The sequence below is a fragment of the Myotis davidii genome, unplaced genomic scaffold (genome assembly GCF_000327345.1).
Source record: "Myotis davidii unplaced genomic scaffold, ASM32734v1 scaffold591, whole genome shotgun sequence".
Classification (NCBI taxonomy): Eukaryota; Metazoa; Chordata; class Mammalia; order Chiroptera; family Vespertilionidae; genus Myotis; species Myotis davidii.
The window spans coordinates 568,564-586,364 of NW_006284340.1; the positions used below are offsets into that span (position 1 = coordinate 568,564).

Consider the following 17,801-nt stretch of genomic DNA (forward strand, 5'->3'; position numbering starts at 1 on the left):
AAAAAGGTAGCCATCAGAAACCAAAGATGGTTGTTTCTGTCCCTAGGCTTTTGTCCCCCCTAGTGGTACGTCCATATTCTATGACTGGGTGAGAAGCAGCTTGGGACCCCGACAGTCTGTAGCCAGCAGAGGAGCCATCGGCTGCTGCTCCGCTGGGTTAGGCCTTGCTACGGTGTACTAGGCAGTTCAGAGAGGAAAGATCAAATATCAAAAAAAGACAAAGAGTCTAATCCAGGCAGTGCTTGTGAATGTGGGAACTCCTCACGGATCGGTTAGGTCCTAACTGCTGAGTTCATTTCCTCTGGTTTTTGTTGAGAGTCTCAGTGTGGATATATAGTTATCTGAACCTGGACCTGATTCTTTATGGGGCTTTTGGGGAGTTAAACTGTTATGCCCTGACTGGCCACTTACAAAGGGCCCACTTTTTCCATCTTTTCTGCATCTTAATGTCCTCAGTGTCCCAGAGTCCAGGAGGGAAGGACAGGTAGGATGTGTGTGCCTCTCCTCACCACCATTCTTTATGCCTTTGAGGATCTCAAAACACAGCAGATGTAAAGCTGATAAAAATAGCAACGTTCCTTAACCTTCACGTCTCACAGATCCCTGCAAGGTAGGTTAGGTTAACTATCTGCCCCCCTGCCTTATTTTTTTTTTAATACAACCTTATAATATTTACATCTAATATATTATAGGTAGGCTGAGAAATGGAAGCACCTCTCAACTTATCCCTGGCTCGACCCACTAAAGAAATACTCTGTCCAAAAACAAGGCATCCAGAGCAGACTTTAGAAATAGAATGTAATGAAAAATTGAGAACGTTCTTTAAAAAACCAAATTATTAAATTTTGTTCCATTATGCCCGGAGAGACCTAATTTCCCTGCCGAGGGCTTTCATTGCGTCTGTGGACATTTCGCACACATTCCCCACTCCTCCGAACAATCCAGCACCTTACACTATTTCGGATCACCTGGCGAGTTCCCACCTGCATTTCATGAGAATAAAGCATTGTCCAGTAGCAGTGAGGACAGCAGAGGCAGGTGAGCACATAAGCTTGGATTGGGTAGATTGAGCCATCGTAGGAGCTGAGCCAGTGTTAGCATGCAGCAAAACAATGCTGGGATGGAGAACAGAGGGCACTTAGTTTACCACACTTTGTGGGGGGTGAGGGGAGTCAGGAAGGGAGATGCTGGTAGATTTATGGAACATGGGGGTCTGTCTTTTGTGGCCTCAGAGCCAAGGGAGGGCAAAATTCAGAACATTTGGAGTTCAGCTTCAGAGAAACGTTCTCAGTGATCTCAGAACCCCACAAGGACAAGAAGTAGGGAAGCCCAGGACAGAAATGGATTCTTCAGCTAGAAGGATGGACAGGCCACCACCCCTTTATGGTGCAGTAAATGTTTCCTGATCTTGGCTAAGACTGCAGGGGTGCTCAAACTTTTTAAACAGGGGGCCAGTTCACTGTCCCTCAGACCGTTGGAGGGCTGGACTATAGTTTTAAAAAAAAACTATGAACAAATTCCTATGCACACTGCACATCTTATTTTGAAGTAAAAAAACAAAACGGGAACAAATACAATATTTGTATTTGCATGTGGCCCGCGGGCCGTAGTTTGAGAACCCCTGGCTAAGAGGAAGCCTGGATCTGGCGTCTAGAGTTTATCGCCGTGTCTGAAGGCCTGCTGGGAGTCTGGGACACACACCGCCCCCCTCCTCTCTTTCTCATTCCCTCTTTCTTGCTTTGAGGAGGTGCTAAGGACTAATATTACAATGGAAACTTGGACATACAGCTGAAGATTCTCTTGAAGGGACCTATAGTGCTCAATGTTATCACGTTGTGTATCTCCAACAGCAGCACTCGTCCTCTATTGTTTGCATTTCTCAAGATGCTGCCCTAATTTCGAATCCAAATACAAGCATGGGTTTTGCGATCTGAAGGGGCCTCTTCCCAGGAAAGCAAAAAGGCAGAATCTGAGACCCTGAAATATCATGGCCGATTATTTGAGGGAAGGTTGGAGTGTATGTTCTTTCAGAGGCAGAAGGAAACTTTCATTAAGACAATTGTGATCATGAGTCCTGTGACTTAGCCAAAAATTCTTTGATTTTCTGGTATGGATAGAAGGGTGAATGCAGGCTAAGGAGTCAGAAACCTGATTTCTTGGTCAGGGGAAGGTGAATGGAAGCATTCCTAAGTTCACTGGAACTAGAAAAACCCAGGTGGTTGGTCAAGGGACTGTATCTGCGGTGCTTTCTGCCTCTTTATTCAGGACTCACGAGCCGGTGTGCATTTAAGGTGCCCAGGAGGCTCCCTGGCCAGCAAGTTTAGTGTTCACAATGCTGTTTGCAGGCAGGTTCCATTCCCAGCAACTGCTCTGCCCACCCGAGTTTCCCCTACTACTGAGACGGCTCAAGGTATCACTTCAGTTCCCTTTCGCCAAACAATGCAATAGACTCGTTGGCTCAGAAGGGTAGTCCTGGTGTAGGCCTGGCCCACGGGAAAGCTGCATTTCTGAGGCGGGAGAAAGCGATTTTGTGCACACAAACCGCCCCTAGCAACACTTTGGCATGAAATGACGCTGAGCAGAGGAAACCTCTCGAACACAAGGCCCAGCACCAGTCTTCTGTAACCATCATGCCTTAGGGTCCTGTTTGCATCCCCAACTCCTCCTGGGCTCACGGGAGGAGTGGGAGAGGGTCTGAGCTGGGAAGGCCTTTCTCTCTGCCTCCCTGGTCTCCCACCCTGGGATTACTTTGGTTTGGGGGCAGACGGTGGGTCATGAGGCTCCGTTAATATCTAGATGAGAAGGCAGGGCCACGATAAATGAATCTGCAGCCTCAGGGATGAATTTGGCTTCTCACAGCTGATGTGGCAATGCCTTACTTTTATTTCAACTGAAAAAAAAAGGAAACAGAGGCTCCTTCTAAGAGAAATAAGTCACTGGCTGCTCCTTACCCAAGAGGCAAGTCTGAAATGGAGGAGTTTAGGGGTGCTTACCCACTGGATCTTGGTCCAGGGGCTTGCGTCTTCCTCTGGAGGGTTCTGAGAAGCAGGCTCCCTCTGCTCCTGGCTGAGAAAGGAGGGCCCTGCCTGCACCCCTCTGCAGGGGGCCCTTCCACCCACTGTAAGGTGCTGGGGGACCCGGGAGGGCCTGAAGGGGACTGCATTTCCACTGATCAAGACAGTGATGCGTTCCACCAAATGGACGATTACAGAGATTTGCCAAGTAAGGGCTCTATTTTCCTCGATGCTTCTGAGTTTTGGGGGTTAGGAAGGAGAGCCTGAGGCTGTCTTCTGCTCAGCTCTTACTCTGGGAGGGGGTACAGCACAGTCCTGGCCCAGAGAAATAGTCAGGGCCCCGGTCTGTCACACTGGGTGACAAGGCCCCATTAGTGTTTGTTTCACTAGAAGTTGCAGCCCAGGTCTCAGCTGAGGTATATTAACTAATCACCTTGACGTACCTGACACACGGGCCCTCCACCATGAGGCAGACGCAGGAGATCCCGGTAAACTCTGACTCTTACCAATGCTTCTGTTTCAATGTGCTAGCCCAGTGGTCGGCAAACTGGCCCATTGAATGTGGCTCTTCCACAAAATACCACGTGCGGGCGTGCACATACAGTGTGATTGAAACTTCGTGGCCCATGCCACAGGGCCAAAGAGCTGCATGTGGCTCGCGAGCCGTGGTTTGCCGACCTCTGTGCTAGCCTTTCACACCTCTATCGTAGTCCTTACTAGGCGTACTGTCTCCTCGGGGGAGTGGCAGGGAAGGCTGGGCCCAGAGGCCCACGGCCGCCAGCCAGGATGGGCTGGTCCTGCCGCAGCACTGTCCCCCATTTGGAATTACTTCTATTCTGGGTGGAAACCAGACTCTGCCTTGAGGCCCTTGGTGCTCCTGCCACATGGCCCTGCCCTGCCCTCAGGGCTCCCTCTGACCAGCCTAAGGCCAGACCCCGTTCTCACCAGCTGGGTCCCTGGCCACACCGCCCTTACCAGCGCCGCAGGCATGTCTGTGGACCCTGGGGGACCTCCTTAGCCCATCTTAACACTCAAAGCACCTACTGTGCATGATAGGCCTGCCGCCCCAGCACCGCTGCTCTGACCGCTCCTCCACGTGGGCTGCTGGGCTATGGCTTTGCTGGTCCAGACCAGCCCTGGCTGCTGCTGCTGCCACAGCACCCTGACCCCTCCAGGCCACCCCTCCCTCCCCGCCCCACCCCTGGCATCCGATGCTCCTGAACTTAGTCTGTGCTTCTTTGGGGAAGCCAGCCCTAGGGTGACGCGTGAGATGCAGTGGCCCCAGCGGATGGTGCTGGTGGGGAGCTGGTGAGGGAGGGAGGAGACTCCCCTCCTAGGGTTGCCACAACCCCCCGCCCCCCCAGTTATGAGCCAGAAAGGCTTCCAGGCGTCGCAGGGCAATGGACATGGACACAGGCCAGCTCACTTCCTCCACGGCTTTTAGAAAAGTGGGAAGGGGCAGTGGAAGCAGAGCAATCCCGATGACCCCTCTCCAGGGGACACCCTCCATGTTCTTTCGTCTTCTTTCCCCAGCAAAGAGGCAGAACTATGGCAGTGCCCATCTTGCAAAGGGAAGTAAAGCAATTTGGTGGGTTCGACTGGTGGCCGTGGGTCCTTTCCTCCTCTGATAAGCACACGGTCCTTCCCTCCTCCTCCCCCCCGGGCCGCACTGGCTTCCCAATTCGGTCTTGGTTTTCTCAGTGTGAGAGAAGAGCATGCATCGGAGGGGGGAGCAGCCTCTAGCATTTGTCGTCTTCTTCCGTGTCACTCAGGAGGTCGCTGACTGCTCCACACATCATGCCCGGCCCCGGGCCCCCACGCCTCCGCCGCCGATAGTGCCCGTTGGGCATCTGCCAGCTGTGTCGCAGGGGCGGGGCTGAGCCGATGGTGTTGGCACGGCCCAGGCTGGTGGCCACGGCCGCTTCGAAGGTGAGCGTCTCCTCCTCGCCGCAGTCCGAGGCTTGGGCGTCTTCTTGCAGGGCCAGGTAGGGCTCGGAGATGTAGCGCTGCGGGGAGGGGTGGCCGTGCAGGGGCCTGGAAGACTCGGGCAGGCCAGCGTCGTTGCTCTCCGGAGCCTGGGAGGTCAGCGGGGAGCCGCCCTCGCTCCCATCCGCCGGGGGAGAGATGCTTCCCGTGTGTCGAATCAGTGAGCTGTAGGACAGGAGGGGCCGAGGCTTCGGGGGGACGGGTGGGAGCTGACGACGACTTCGTCTTGGGGTGCTGGTGTCAGAGATGGAGGGGATGGAGCTTTCACTCAAGGAGCCCGTGCCCTGTACAGCAGGAGAGACGTGGCAGGTGAGACTGGGCTGGGCACGCTCCCTGCTAAGGTCCCTAACCATCTCCAGAAAGCCCTGGAGAAGGTCTGGGCTGGAGTCCCCTCTGCTCCCAGTCACATCCATGCAGGGATGACAGGAGAGCGAGACACCAATACCATTCAGATTGGGGCCTGTCAGCTTGTGATACAGGTTGGGTTCGGTTTTCTGGGAGTCTTGCTAAACTACAGGTCCAGGCCCAGAAGATCTGGGGGAGCCTGAAACTGTGCATGTCTAATGGGGCTCCCGGGCGCTGCTGTCCACGGCCCACGCACGCTGAGTAGCAAGGATCTGGAAGCTCTATGTGCAGGCATGGGCAAAGCAAAAGTAGGTTTCCAGTTGTGAGTACGCAAAACAGTTCAATTTTCCATATGAACAACTGTAAGCCTACCTTGCCGCCCCCCCTCCCCCCATATGTAAAAAGTGGTCCATTGATTGACAGACCTGAAAGTGTTGAGAGTAGCATGAATGCTCGTCTGGGAAGTGTGTCCGAGGGAAGGGCATGCCTCCCTGTCCTCACTGTCTCCCTGAGGTTAACATCAGCTTCTCTACACCAAGCCTGTCATACTCGCGGGCAGCGGGCCACATGCCTCGTTTATTTACATCCTCATCATTGTGGCAACTCTAGGAGGGGAATCTCCTTCCTCCCTCATCTTCAGGCCTTACCTGACTTGCTCAGGCATTCCCCAGGGTCCCTGGGCTCAGGTGTTAGTAAACGGACCTGCAGGACAGTTTCTCAAGGTGTGTGTGACCTAGGAGCCACCGGCTCCAGATCTCCCAGGGAAGGGTCCCTCCCTGTGCAGAATCCCGGGCAGCGGGCCTCACTACCGACACAGCCTCCTCAAGGTGCCAGGCGTGTGCCGTTTTAACAAGCCACAGGGGATTCCCTTCTGCACAAAAAACTTGAAAACCTCCGCTCTAGAAGCGCACTTCCCCAGGTCTTAGCTGACTGTCCCACTGCTGTCGAGCGGGCCACCCATCCGGGCTCTGAGGACCTCGGGGAGAAGTGGGGTGGGAGTGGGGGGTGGTTGTGAGGAGGAAAGCAGGCCAGAGAATGGCTCTGGTAGTTATTTCTTAGGCTTGGGCTGGTGTTTCTACAACAGGCCGGAAGGAGGCTGACAGCCAGGGAAATGAACTTGAATCACTGTTCCAACGCACACCAAGGCTCATGTGACGGATCCATGAGCATTTTCTGGCTAACGGACCATCCTGCGCCTCTAAATCTGGCTGAGACCTTTGTGAACTTATTTGCTGGGACTCTGTACCTCAAGATTCTGAGGAGTGGAATGATCCCTAGACACCACTGTCTTTCTTGGGGGGTGGTCTGGTTTTCTGTGAATTCATATTAGAGCACATGGCATCTAGGTCTGTGTGGGTGCTGGGTGCCCCCCTTTTGGACCTAACGTCAACAACCACCCTTCCTGGTCTTTCTGCAGAGGCTCGGCCTCCTCTCCATGCTCACCTGTCTGTTGGGCGTCGGTGACCTGCCCTCACTGGGCGACCTGGACTGGCGACGCTCTGGGGACTCCCAGTCGGCCTGGGTCCCTCGCTCCTCTGAGTTGCAGCGGGAGACGTCAGGGGAGAGAAGATGCTTTCGCTCTTTCGATCGTCCCCGTTCTCTGCCCCCTGAGCGGTGGGTGTCGGACTTGTGGCCTGGGAAAGATGACAAAAGCAACTGATCACAACTCTGAAAAGAGAAGTCTCGGAGCCTGGGACTGGGCGCCCAAGGCCCTGGCTTCTCCGGGCGTGTCAGCAGGTGATCTGAAAGGGAGATGGGAGAGAAAGGCCAGAGACTCACCCCTGGGCTACCAGGTGAGTGTGCGAGTTGGAAGTCATGCATGTCCAAGGATGTAATCATTTCTCTCCTGCTGCTCCTGTTGCAGCATAAAGCTACAACACAGTCTAGAATTATTGCCAACAAAAGGGCCCAGCATTCCTCTAGGTCCTGAACATGGGTGTGTAACTTTAGGGGTGAAGATGACAGCAGTAGAAGGAAATTAAGACGTTGCTATGAACTAAATACCCCGGCATTACGTCAGCTGTGCCAGTGAGAATCCTTGGACTTCAGTTCTAGTCTCAAGCCTGCCGCTTACTGGCCCTATGATACAGGGAAGTCACTGCTTTGTAAATCTTTGTTCATTTAGCAAAATAAGAAAGCTCCAATATGCAAAACTGTGCCGGGTAGCACTCTCTGGGTTGAAGTGGACTTGGTGCTTAAAGCCCAGCCCGTTAGGGGTCTCTAATACATTCCCAAGGAACCCCAAGCATTCTGCAGGCCCTCTGAGAACCTCAATTCTATGACGTCTGCAAGGAAGAATCTCCTGGGCCTGTTTCAGGGTGTGAGTCAGATACGGGACCCCTTGGGTAAGGAGCACTCTTCCTTAACCCTCATCGCAATTCTCTTCCAGAGACCTCCCGTCCTTGCCAGAACCTGCCCATCCAGGCAGGAGCCTGAAAGGTGAACAGGGCAGACCTCCTTACCCGAGTCCGAGTTCAGGCGGTGGGCTGACAGCCGCAGGGAGGAGTGGTAACTCCGGCGCCGGGACTTGTAGGTGTTTTCACTGCTTCGCTCCATGGAGAATTCCTCCAACCACGAGGAGTTTGAGCGCTTGTCCCGAATAGTGGAAAACGAACGTCTCATGGAGCTGGGGTCTGTTACTACCTGGAAACATGAGCCCCCCCGAGGAACACAAGGTAGGGATTAATCCCTGAATGGGTCTAAAAGAAAGAAGTGGGACTGAGGTGGCTGAAGACGGCAAACTGTGACCACCCTTGAATCCCTCTTGCTTAGACCTTAGCTGGAGGAGGCTATGGCGGAAAGTGTCTTTATGTTAGGTCTTTACATCACGGGTCCAGGGTCTCCCCTTTATGCTCAGGAGAGCAAGGGGCTGAGCGTACTGTGCAAGCTTCCCATAAAGCCACCTCCACAGGGACTCAGCCAGGACCTGCTCTGAACCTTGAGCCACTTTGAATATGTGAGGGCAATTGTCAAAGCGTCTGTGCCATGAAAGAGGCATGGCTTGAGCTTGGGCGTTCGCCAGACAAGGCCTGTCCTACAGCACCAGAATGTAGAAGACCTTGTCATGGAGCAGCTACTAGGAACATGTTGTTCCCCATCATCCATCCCACCTCCAACCTTAAACTTGGGCATTTTGCTTTGCTACAGCTGCTAAAAACAGATCCATGTAAACTTCTTGTCTCTGTCAAAAACTTAATGTAAGACAGACAGACAGAAAAAAGAAGCCAGGAAAACAGACAAAGAAATGAGGCGTGGCCTGCACTGGTTAGGACAGACAGTCCTGACACAGAGCTGTGTGCGTTTAAGTAACTGCCTACGTGCTTGAGGAGCCAGGAAAGGGAAAAGGAAGGAGAAATACACAGCAGAAATCCTGGGAAATATTTCTTGCATGGCTGGTTGAGTCTGGAGGATGTTGCGCCCATCTGGAGGGAATTTTGCTATCTAGGCTGTTGTGCTTAGGGCTCCATTGAAAGCACGTGTGGAGGAGCAGGTTGTAGAGAGAAGGCCCACGAGCCAGGATTTGCTCACAGGGAAGGGGTGAGGGCAAGTCCAAGGCTCACCTGAAAGTATCAGATGTTTTTCCATAACCCACCAATCCAATACAGCCCAGGATGCCACTGCATATGGTAGGTGGTTGCTTTTTACCTGGGGATCCACAGTCAGGCGTGGCATAGAGGATGCCCTCCCCGATCCCGCATGCTCCTGGGTGTCCGGAGGAAGGTAGATGCCATGGTTAGAGGGCTGCACGCTTTTTAATTCACTAAACTCTGGCTCCTGGAAATAAACACAGCCAAGCTTGTGGGACTTGGTTCCATCTCATTGTTTCTCATTTGCAGTGGCTGATCCTGCCTCCTCCACACCAAGAATGGCTTTTAGAAGAGAGACTTGCATCTTTAAGGTCTGTTGTGTGTGCCTATATGTGCAGATATGTGGTATACCAGATGTCTCAAACGGTAAAGATCACTAAGCAATGCCTCAGATTTTATAGCTTTATATAAAAACATTATACTTTTTGAGAGTTGGTACTGTTGGGTTTATTCTTTTAACCTAAGAAGCTATTTATCAATGATATGGAAACCAGTATTCTAAAGAAACTCAGATTTGATGTCAAATGTATTTTCTCAAACCTTAAAACACATGATCTTATTAGCAAAGTTTTATGATTGGAATCGTCTCAAAAAAAAAAATGTGGTGGGTGGACATCTGCCAGAGATGCTCTAGACTGGTACAGTATATAACAGAAATATAATGCAGACCAATTATGTAATTTTAAATTTCCTAGTAACTACATTAAAAAACATGAAAATTAATATACTTATGTAACCCAATATATCCAAATATTCTCATGTCAATATATAAGCAATGTAAAAAAAATGAGACATTTGACACTTTTTGGGTATCAAAGTCTTTGACATTGGTATGCACTTTCCACTTGGAGCACATCTCAGGCCCTCAATCGTCACATGAGGGCAATGGCTATTGTACTGGACTGTGCCGATCCAGAGCATTAGGAGGTGGGAGTGACTATCTTTAAAGTCCTGTCCAACCCTGTTATGTTATTTTCCTGGTCAAAGAATGTCAGTTTGGCAAATGCACCTGCTCTAAAGGATGGCTAGTGTCATTCCAGGGAGAGTGGAGCTGCCTCAGAAATCTTACTTGGCTCACCAAACAGAGCGACCTAGGAATATCTCAGACATCTGGAGATGATACCAGAAAAAAGCTATTTTTGGAAATGACACTCTAAAAACACCGGTGTCTGAGTAGGGCGCTGCTGAAAGTCAGCCTCCATGACCATTGGCTGAGCGGTGTCTGTGGGAGGACTGCATCCCAGGACCTGTGATGTGTGCACTTGCGGAAGTCAGTGTATGCAGGACATGCTTTATATAGTACACAAGTCTGACTCGAGACACATGTGGTAACAACACTGCAGTCTACGAGTGTCAGAAGTGGTGCAACACACACATACACACGCCATGGCCACGCCTCGGCACGTAGAGCAGGGCCCCCGAGGGATGGGCAGGAGTACACAGTGGTGAGTGTGGAGCACAGGCTGACACCTGAATCACAGACACCGGTACTGACAATGAGATGAACACATATCCAAAAGTCCTGGCACTACGGCTCAGCCCCGGGGGAACCCGCAGAAATAAAGAAATCTCCCTGTGAAAAGAAAGGACACATTATTGAGATTTTCCCCACCAGGCAAGCCTTAAAATGCTGAGAGGCCCTTTTAAGGATCAAGCTATCAGTAACAATTAGTCCCTGGGCCTTGTGCTAATTTGCTCAGATAATTCCTCCAAGGCTTCCCACCCATCTTGCCAAGAATACCCTCAGGCGCTCACATGCTGGGATCCCAGTCAGTGTGTGGTCTCGCTGTCTCCCCTACCCAGCCATGTACACTCCCTGGACTCAGCAACCACAGGATAAGAATGACCCATTTGTCTGAGCTACTGAAACGTTCTGCTCCCTCTGACAGGTACCCATTCCATCAGACAGGTCACTCTCCACCCACACCGTCAGCTCAGGGATACAAGGGAGCAGTGGGGTGGGGTCGGGAGAGAAAAACACAGATGAATTATAATCCAAGTGGCATAGAACTCAGTACAAGCTTTCTACCTGGACTTTTGCAAATGTTGGGTTTTGTCTTTTTCTCTCCAGGCAATAACCACTTGAGCTGTAATTCTAATCTCGGCGGGAATTTCATGCTGCTGAGCTAAGAATAATGGTAAGTCAAGTCTGTTATCTTTGGGAATAGCAGTTTAGGGTTTGCGAATATCAAAGCTGAAGTTTAACCTGTCCTCTCTTCTTCAAGCTTAGCTTGGACTCAGTAGGCTTCTTGGGAATTTCACCATTTATGCTAATGAAAAACTTTGGGCTCAGGAAAGTGACTTTAGGGACCTCTCAGAATGTATTTGACCCTCTAAAATGGTCTGAACCTGTAGAGGCAAGAGGTTATCGCATCTCCTGGTGGACACTGTCCCTCTTGGACAGGCTACCCTGAATTCTCCAGGAAGTGGGGCATCCCTGACTATGCTAAGCTGCCCAGTGGGTGCCACTCATTCTATGACGATTTCTCCTAAAACTCCTTATCAAAGATAAGATTTTATGATGCTCCAAGGCATTAATGAATAGGGCTTGGCCTGAAGCAACATAAACTCCTCCAGCAGATAAGGGGCCCTTGAGATGGTAAAACCTAGGGAGGAAGCATTTGTCAGAGAACATGAGAAATTCCTCCATAAAACATGTCTCCATGTTTCCTGGGAGACAGCAGGAAATTCCCAGGGTCCTTGGTTGAGAGAACAGAAAGGGCTTTCCTGGTGGATTATGGCTATGAAATCAAATTTGAAAAAGAGTGGGAGGGATCAGCAAACGAGGGAACTGTTTGGAAGTCTTGTGACTCATTCACTCACCAGAGCCTGCTCCTCCTGGAACTGTCCGTCATCGGCTGAGTCCATACATGCCAGCTGGAATATTTCCTGGGGGGAGAGCGGACTCATCGAAGGGTACCCACTTCGGCCACTCCTGAAAAGCAATGCCACGTTCAGAGGTAATGAGTGCGTGAGCGAGAAACAGACATGCCATCGCCGCCACTACCAAGTCCCAGCCAGGGCAACACCCTTTACCAATACTCTTGGTGGGCTTTTAGCTTAGAGATGCCTGGCCCTAGAATAGAAACTCTTAAAAAAAAACAAACTACAAACACACACTGGAAAAGAGAAAGCACTGTTTTCAACCTGCATTTGGAACCCTTCCTCACTCGGCTGGTGACTCACATATCTGTGATGAATGACATCATTTGTCACACTCAGCCATATGGAAGACCAATGCTGGATTGTAAACCGGTTTCGGCTCGGTTTCTCCATTAGGCGGAAAAATGCCATACTTTAAACAGTGAACAGTCTGTTTAAATATTAAGCAGTCGTGGTCTTTTAAAAAAATTCCTCCACGCTCAGTAAGAACATGGCTCTATTGTGCCAACATCCCTGGCCAAACCAAACAATTCAGTGCCAGACACTGTGTCTGTTGGTTCCTGAGCTCGGTGGAAGGATTCCAGAGGGTGGGGAGGAGGTGACCTTCCCAGGGTTGATGGCTTTGTGGAAGAACGCATAAATGGTGATGTGAGAGAACATGACAAAGTCAGCCAAGTACTTAGAGGCTCTGAGTGAAGGGTATGGAAAGCTGCCTGTTACTAAACCATGTTTGGTCCCTGTAGATAGATACTATTAGCCAATGTGATCCACGGGGCTGGGTCAGGAGAGTCAGTCAATTGTCCTAAAATTTTGGCTGCTGCTGCCATAGATACCCTTTGACCTGCTCAAGAGTGAACTTCCTGATCCTGGGAGGAGGGACAGCGAGCGGTCAGTGACTGGGCAGCTAGGAGAGAGAGATGAAGACCGTCCTCTCGTAATTGTGTCTATTGTTAATGGCTCCGAGCCCTGAGCAAGGGCTGCCAGTTGCTTCAAAATATTCTATAGGTGCGACTTACTGGGATCACAGGATAAGGGATGAAGAGCAGCATTTTCACAACTGCTACAGAGCATCTGCTATTCAATGACTTAATGTCCATCGTATTCTCCTGAGAACCGCTGGGAACAAGGTGAGCACTGCTGTTATAAGAAATAGGTCCCCCCTTTGCCCTATAGAAAATAAATAATTTACCCATAGAGAGAATCCCCAATAGGTAGAGAGGACCTTTGGAATCACTGAACGACCTCAGAATTGAATACTTTGACCTTCTACTTCAAAAGCATTGTCTGCTTCTCATCATTAGGATCGAGTCCAGAATCCTGAACATGGCCTCTCTCATGATCTGGTCCTTACCTCAAAGCCTTTGCTTACACACTTTAGCCCTTGCTCCCTGAATTCCAGACACACAGGACTTCGTACATCGACTGTGGCAGGCTTCTTTCTGCTACAAGGCCTGAATACAGGCTGCCCCCTGAAAAACCTTTCCCTGGTATTTTTAATGCATCCTTCAAAATGCTTATCAAAAGTCACCCCCGTAAGGAAAAATGTTCTCTCTCCCACGTAACTGGTCAGATCTCCCTCTCACATGCACTCAGCTCACACTGCATTTGTTTCTTCCTATCACTTCCCAGAACTGTGATTAATCACTGAAAACAGTTTTTTCTTTCCAATAAGTCTGGTTTTCCACCAGATGCATGCCTAATGAGGGAGCAGCCCTGTCTGTCAGAGTCACTGCTGTATCCTCTGAGCAGTCTCTACTTGAACAAGGCAAAGCCCTAGAAACACAGATGGTCCCGAGGAAGCAGCCGGCTGCTCCCCCAGTGTCCCCATCTCAGGAAATGTACCAACATCCACCAGAACCCGGGGGCCATCCTTGATTCCTCCCTCTTCTTCCTCCACAGAGCACAGCAATCACCGAGGCCTCCATTACCTCTCAAGTCTGACCTTCTCTCCACAGTCATTACTAATTTACACCTTTGCAGTCACTTACTAAGTGGTGTCCTATCTCTTGAACTGCTCTCCTCCAATCCCCTGAATCCATGCTGGAACCACGAAGGATCTTTGTAAAGTGCAAATCGGATCATGTCACTCGGAGGCATTATCCTTGGATGAAAATGAACTTCTGGGTCCTGCTTGTGTGGCTCCTACGTCCTGGCCCTTGTCGCTCTCCAAGCTCAAAACCTGCCACCTCCATGAACTGTGCTCCACCTAACAGATTGCATTCTTTAAATTGACCACATCTCGCCTCTCCTCTCTTGAAGAGCTGGCCTTCGAGTCTCACTTACCTATTGCTTCTCAGGGAAGCCGCCTCCACCCTCAAAGTAGGCAGCCGCCTCCTTTATTTGCACAGCATGACAATAACTTGCCTTCTGCATTTTAACCGTTATCTTTCATTTCTTTCTCAGGATCTGTCTCCACAGGGACTGTGATCATATTGACTGCCACATCCCCAGTGCCTAAGCCAGCTTTGGAGTCACATAAATATTGGTTAAATCAATGAGGAAGAGAAGACAGAGTGATCCTATGATGGGAGGTAATTTGTACAGTGAATTGGTGTGGATAAGGCAGACTGAATTGTGTGTGGGAGGGTCCCCTCCGTTTCTAAGCCAAGAACCCTTGGAAAACACTAAATCCTTCCAATGAGGTGGTCTCACTCTGCCATCTTGCCTCCTCCTGCACAGATCAAAGAGCAACATCTGCTTGTTTTCTGTGGACAGGAGACTCCACACTCTGCTACCTCATCACATCAAATGTTTGCTAAAACGATTCATGGCCCTGGTCAGAATCTGGGCCTTTTCTTCCAAATGCGTTGAGTTGTGACCTCTGAAAATCATGCTTTTCAAAACCAGGTCCCCAATACCACAGGCAGAAAGAAATTAACGGCGTGAGAGGTTCTAAATGGCATTCTGACAGAGGTGATTATGGATTTCTTAAGAAGCAGGACTGGAGTAAATCCAATCACGAAAGTTCATTTACACTTCATGCCCTTTGCTACTTTAGTACATGCTTGCTAGAAAGATAATGTTCCCATAAGATGTGTATGACCAAATTGGCGCTAAGGTTTACAACTCAAAAGAACTGGCAGATTCCTTAATTGAGTTTTGTCTCCATTGCCAATACAGAAAATAAAGAATTTTTTTTTTTTGCCTGACCTAAGCTTCTTTTTGTTTATTTCGCATATAGTGTAGTGGGAAGATTCTAGAGTTAGAAGTAAATGACTTAATTCCTATTTAGCCTTCTACTAGCCATATGGCGTTGGGCCACTTTTTTTTTTTTTTAATTGATTTTTTACAGAGAGGAAGGGAGAGGGATAGAGAGTTAGAAACATCGATGAGAGAGAAACACCGATCAGCCGCCTCCTGCACACTCCCCACCGGAGACGCGCCCACAACCCAGGTACATGCCCTTGACCGGAATCGAACCTGGGACCTTTTAGTCCACAGGCCGACGCTCTATCCACTGAGCCAAACCGGCTTCGGCGTAGCCATATGGCGTTGGGCCACTTATTTAACCTCTCTGAATATACTAACATATACCGTTCCTGCCCTTGTGCGGCCCCAGTACTAACCTGCTCTTCTCTTCCCGTCTTTTCAACCTCAGAGAAAGGCCCATTCAGCTCAGAGTTAGCATTATTCCTTCCACATTCCTGGGCCTGCATACTGGCACGAGTGACAGACACAAACAGGAGAGCCGTGCCCTCTGGCTTTACTCACAGGCCTGGAGCGGGGTCCTGCTGGAGGTAAGGCAGAGCTTTGGCATTGGCGATGATCTCCTGCGGCAGAGACGAGGGCTCCATGCGCTGGAACATGGGTGCATTTTTCTGGAGAAGAAGCAAGGAACTCAAATGATTATGGCAGAAAATGTGATATACTTGGATAAAATAGGAACGTGGCTGATATCTTAATTGACTATTTTAACCTTTGACTCACTGGATTTCTAATCCCCCGACCCTAGAAAGCTCCTGGACCCTGAACCCTAGGGATACACAGGTCTGTCTCTCAGGAGCCCTCATGTGACGCATGACCCACCCACCCTACTATCGTTGCCCTTCACCTGTTCCTCCAGCTGCTGCCTCTGCTTCTTCACCTTACTCTGCTTATAGTAGTCCATGATCATCATTGCTGCATAGATTTTGCCCACAGTCAGGTCAGAGGCTGAAAAACACAAATGTGGCATGGGAGGACCAAAGAGGAGGCAGATGGGGGAGAGGGAGGACGCCTCAAGCTTTGTTCTCCACCCTCTGAAGCAGGTATGCGCCGGGCACTCGGCATGCAGTCAGCAGTTCCCCACATGTCTTCTCAGGGAGCTTCCACAGCCGTCCAAGGAGGGAGAGACATTAGTAAGCATCACCGCCGCTGGTCTAGATTTCCATCTCCAATAGCACCCTTTTCCCAACGGCATGAGGGCTGGATGCATAGTATTATGGGAAGGAGAGAGCTACACACCAAAAACTTTCACCCGAAACCACAGTGACCCCATTTGAGAAAATGTTTTCAATTAATAATGACAAAGGGGACTTAAGAAGTGAGGGCTTTTTGTTTCCTAAGGATAAAAGAACACGTTTCCCTTATCCCTTCGATCACTCTGTGTTCCCCTCAAAGATAAGGCCTTGGCATGCTGGGACTAGGGTGCCCAGGGGAGATGCCATACCTTTGGGCATGGGCACAAGCAGATCTAGCATCTTCTGGGACAGGTGAGGCCAGATGGCCAGGGTCTCTTTCTGTAGCTCCGAGTCTAGCTGCTGCCTGTCAGCACCACCTGACAGAATAAGATAAACTATGAATAAAGAGCGCAGAGACAGAAGGAGAGAGTGGAGCTGCACCGGCATGGCACTGTGTATTCTCTGGGGACATCCCGGCTCTTAGTGGCAGTGGATCTTGCAATGCTGGTGTTACTGCTGAAGCAGCAGAACACAATGGGACTCCCATTCTCAGTAACTCAGGGACATCCTGCCCCAGAGGTCTGAGGCCCCGAGACCACGGTCAGCTTCCTCACTCACTGGAGCAGCCTCCCGGGTGCTCTGTGTATCAGAGGGGAAATGAAAAGAGCCACGCGGCGACCTCTCCTGCCTCATTACAGGGACATCAATTCTTCCAGCGACTCTGGTCGGAGTGACCTGGTTTTAAACAGGATTTGGATCAGGCAAGAGCAGGAGAGCTGGAGGCCCACTGGGAAGCAGTAAACCTTTTCTTTTAAGTCACTGAGTTAAAAATCAGAGGAAGCAAGGCCTGTCATGATAGCACCCTCCATGGAAGCCTTCCAAGGCATTAAAGGTGCCACATAAGAAAAAAAGGCCTCAATTAAAGCTCATTTGTTGAATAAACACGTACGTCTAAAATGCTTACTATGTGCCAGACACTGAGACTCACATACTGTTAAAGCTGAAAGGAGCCTTAGCGATGAGCAACCGCTCATTTTGCCAGGAGGCAGCGGGCAACGTTGTAGTTATTGAACCTCAGGTGGACACTAGGACCCCAGCACTGGATTTCCCGGCCTCTGCATTGTTGGAGGGGGGACAGTTCAGACATCTCTGCATGAGCCCCTCCAGAATGGCTGCTTCCTCGCTGGGCTCACCTTTGGCGATCTTGATGTCCAGAGCAGTCCGGATGAGAGCCATCAGGGTGGAGGTGAAGTGCACTGTCATGTCCTCAGCCACGGGCATATTCATCAGGACCAACCTCTGTGGGTGAGAGAGAGAAACAGCAGGGGGAAGACATATCAAAAGAAACCTTGGTGAGAGGGGAAGACAAGTGCAGAGGTCAAATGCAGAGACAAAAAAGAAGGGCAAGGATCCCTCCTCTCCCGACCCTACTCTCCCTACTTCGCATTGGAGGCTCATTGCTGCTGTTTTGTGCCCAACACCCCCCCCTCCCCCCCCGCAAATGATGCCAAAATCCAAGGGGAGGGGACTGGTCATTCTGTAGGACTCTCACAGTCCTAAGAATGTCTTCCATAGGGACGGGAAGTGATTTCTAGGCTCAGGGAACG

At 50.4% G+C, this 17,801-nt stretch overlaps 1 protein-coding gene across 1 annotated transcript in view; it reads right to left on the reverse strand.

Moving 5' to 3' along the window:
• Window positions 1–3,643: 3,643 nt before the first annotated feature.
• Window positions 3,644–17,801, reverse strand: part of CACNA1E (calcium voltage-gated channel subunit alpha1 E) — a 435,061-nt gene continuing 420,903 nt past the window's right edge. Inside the window, exons 43-51 of the mRNA XM_006754527.2 lie at window positions 17,388–17,493; window positions 16,464–16,571; window positions 15,867–15,967; window positions 15,527–15,633; window positions 11,756–11,867; window positions 8,991–9,119; window positions 7,808–7,988; window positions 6,789–6,979; window positions 3,644–5,284 (exon numbers count right to left, since the gene is read on the reverse strand). Coding sequence (XP_006754590.1) covers window positions 4,754–5,284; window positions 6,789–6,979; window positions 7,808–7,988; window positions 8,991–9,119; window positions 11,756–11,867; window positions 15,527–15,633; window positions 15,867–15,967; window positions 16,464–16,571; window positions 17,388–17,493 — 1,566 coding nt within the window. The 3' untranslated portion in view covers window positions 3,644–4,753. The remainder of the gene's footprint in view (window positions 5,285–6,788; window positions 6,980–7,807; window positions 7,989–8,990; window positions 9,120–11,755; window positions 11,868–15,526; window positions 15,634–15,866; window positions 15,968–16,463; window positions 16,572–17,387; window positions 17,494–17,801) is intronic.